This window comes from Palaemon carinicauda, chromosome 21 (genome assembly GCF_036898095.1).
Source record: "Palaemon carinicauda isolate YSFRI2023 chromosome 21, ASM3689809v2, whole genome shotgun sequence".
Taxonomy (NCBI): domain Eukaryota; kingdom Metazoa; phylum Arthropoda; class Malacostraca; order Decapoda; family Palaemonidae; genus Palaemon; species Palaemon carinicauda.
Window position 1 is genome coordinate 86,169,717 of NC_090745.1, and position 2,500 is coordinate 86,172,216.

The 2,500-nt window shown below is 38.2% G+C and overlaps 2 protein-coding genes across 3 annotated transcripts in view; one reads left to right on the forward strand and one right to left on the reverse strand.

The window, feature by feature from the left end:
- Positions 1 to 2,500, forward strand: part of MED18 (mediator complex subunit 18) — a 189,920-nt gene that overhangs the window by 39,376 nt on the left and 148,044 nt on the right. The gene's annotated exons all lie outside the window — the stretch shown is intronic.
- The window catches only part of LOC137615312 (uncharacterized), a 70,304-nt gene continuing 68,589 nt past the window's right edge, over positions 786 to 2,500 (reverse strand). The window contains exon 3 of the mRNA XM_068345068.1: positions 786 to 2,358. Within this exon, the coding sequence (XP_068201169.1) occupies positions 1,031 to 2,358 (1,328 nt within the window). The 3' untranslated portion in view covers positions 786 to 1,030. The remainder of the gene's footprint in view (positions 2,359 to 2,500) is intronic.

Genomic DNA, 2,500 nt, shown 5'->3' on the forward strand with positions numbered 1-2,500 from the left:
AGACCACTAATGTTAATATGCAGACGAAGGTTATGCCCTACTTTGAAATCAAAGGTAAAAATTACATTGAACTTTGGTCAGCCCAATTTGTTGAGTGGCGTGACGTCAAAGTCATTCTGAGAGGTCAAGCTTTGGTCCACCACGAATTCTAAGGTTGACCATATCTGTTGAGCTAAGAAGCAGTGACTTCACATTTGTCTTGAATATTTTGCTAATATGTAAAGAATATGGCTGATGTAGATGCCTTACACAAAAGATAAAATGTAAAATAAGAATTTAATACTGGTAATAATAGATTTCATATTATGCAAGCAATATCTGGGAAGGTATATGTGGAGTTTATTCAAGGTCACGTGCAGTAAAGAGTTCAAAGGCTAAAGGGATATTTACCATTGGTCATAATTCATGAACTACACGAAATGCACAAATAAAACCGATGTGTCGAATTAAGTCAGTGTCATTTTCAAATTTAAGGGAGGTCGAATCCCAACTAATAATTTACCTTAAGCTTAACATTAACTTTGTTCAGAGATGAATTTGGTTTTGACCATAATGTCCTTCCACTTTGGCTACTTTTCTTCCTAGGTAACGCTGGACATCTAGAAATACATAATACTGTGCGAAATTTTTTTATTGAACATTAACTTATATAAATTAAGAAGGTTCAAAAAAACATAATCCATTGTATACAGTTTATGTACATATATTTACAGTATGTGGGACCAAAAGCAGTGTCTCAAAAATTAACACGCCTTGGTTGTTACTTGAAGATTCATTTGCGAAGTGAAGAATACTTGAATCGTTATTTAATGGCACTATCAAGTAGAAATATAAGATCTTCACTAATAAAATAATTTAATTTTGGTTAACAGGAATGAATGATGTCTTCGTATTTCCCTTAATTCAAATTTGAATATATTCATGTATGTGTTCGAATAAATAATTTCATATAGGAAATATGACAAATCTTAAAAGTTATCTCAAGATAGCATCAGTTCTTAGAATGGTAAATATATAATTCCACCCAGTGCTAAGATGATTTATGCCAAAGCCAACGATCATTCTGCTGTGCGACATTTCCTGAAGAGGTACCTGAAGGAGGGAACTTAGAGGCATGACCACTGTTTCTTTCTCGTCCTTGCAAGATTTGTGCCGTGTCATAGTTACTGTTGATTATATCCTGAATGCTTGCTGGGCGACTCGGAGAGATATTGCTTCTAATGTTTGTCTGGATGATCCCTTGTTTTCCCCTCTGGAAGTGTTGTCCCTGGATTGTCTGCGGTGTTTGACCAAAAGGAAGAGGCGAGATCCTTCCACCTGGTTGTTTTACTGTAGGAGGCACGTTCGGTATGACGGGAACCCAAAGAGGTCTTCTCTGGTTATTGTTATTATTGTTATTATTAGTGTGAGAGATAAAGTCAGAGAGCGTTGAGGTTTGCTGGCGATTATTGTTCTTGATTAGTCCACTCCCAATGCTATTATGTGGGATTGGCGGCCGAAACTGACTGTTTGCCTGTGACGGTTTTGAGAAACTTGTGGGTCCTTGAACCGGTAGACCTCTGTGATTGCTCGGAGTTCCTGGAGGTGATGGATTAAACTCTCTATAAGGGAAAGTAGAAATTGGATTTCTGTTGAACTGAGGCTGAAGGCGATTGAATGATAAATCTGGGGGGCTTGGTCGAAACTCCCCGGTGCCTAATTTTGGGATATTACCCCCGAATTTCGTCGAAACATCGGGCTGTAAGTTATTGTTTACTAAATGAGGTGATATTCTTATACTCCCTGGTAACTTTCCGATATTCACACCATTTTTAGTAAATAATCCATCATTATTTTGTGATTTTGGTGTACTTGTCGTCACAACACTTCTATGGGGTATGTTTATCGGCGGAAGTGGTACGTTTGGAGGAATGACTATTGGTGCCTCATCTTGAATGGTAATGCCATTTTGAATATCAATTCCTGGCCTATCATCATTCACTGAAATACCCCCATCCTCAAAAACAATGCCGTCCACGGGACTATGGTCATCCTGTTGGTTTTTGCCTAAGGAAAAATCAACGATGGTCTGGATGACAGCATCTCTGTAAAGGGTACCACCTGGGATCTTCACATTATGAAGCCTCCCTTGACGATTACTCTTGACGAAATCTGATACGATGATGACATCTTCGTCCTTCACTTGCTGCTGTTCTACTGAAACATCGTTGTTAATCTGGTTTGTGTCCTTCAGGATGTCGTTGCTGCCCCTGATGGCAAAACCGTCCGGTGGAGGATTGTGTGGCAGGAACCAAGGAGGAAATCTATACAGCCAAGAGTTTGGAACTACTTTTCCTGTAGATGCGTCGTCTACGTCTTCTGCCAAAGAATACAAAGAACGGAACAGAGAAAAATTTTAATCACAGAAATGATAAGCATCGATTTTGTATATAGGCGTACATGTCCTGATCTGATTTTATTTGTAGGCATATATATATATATATATATATATATATATATA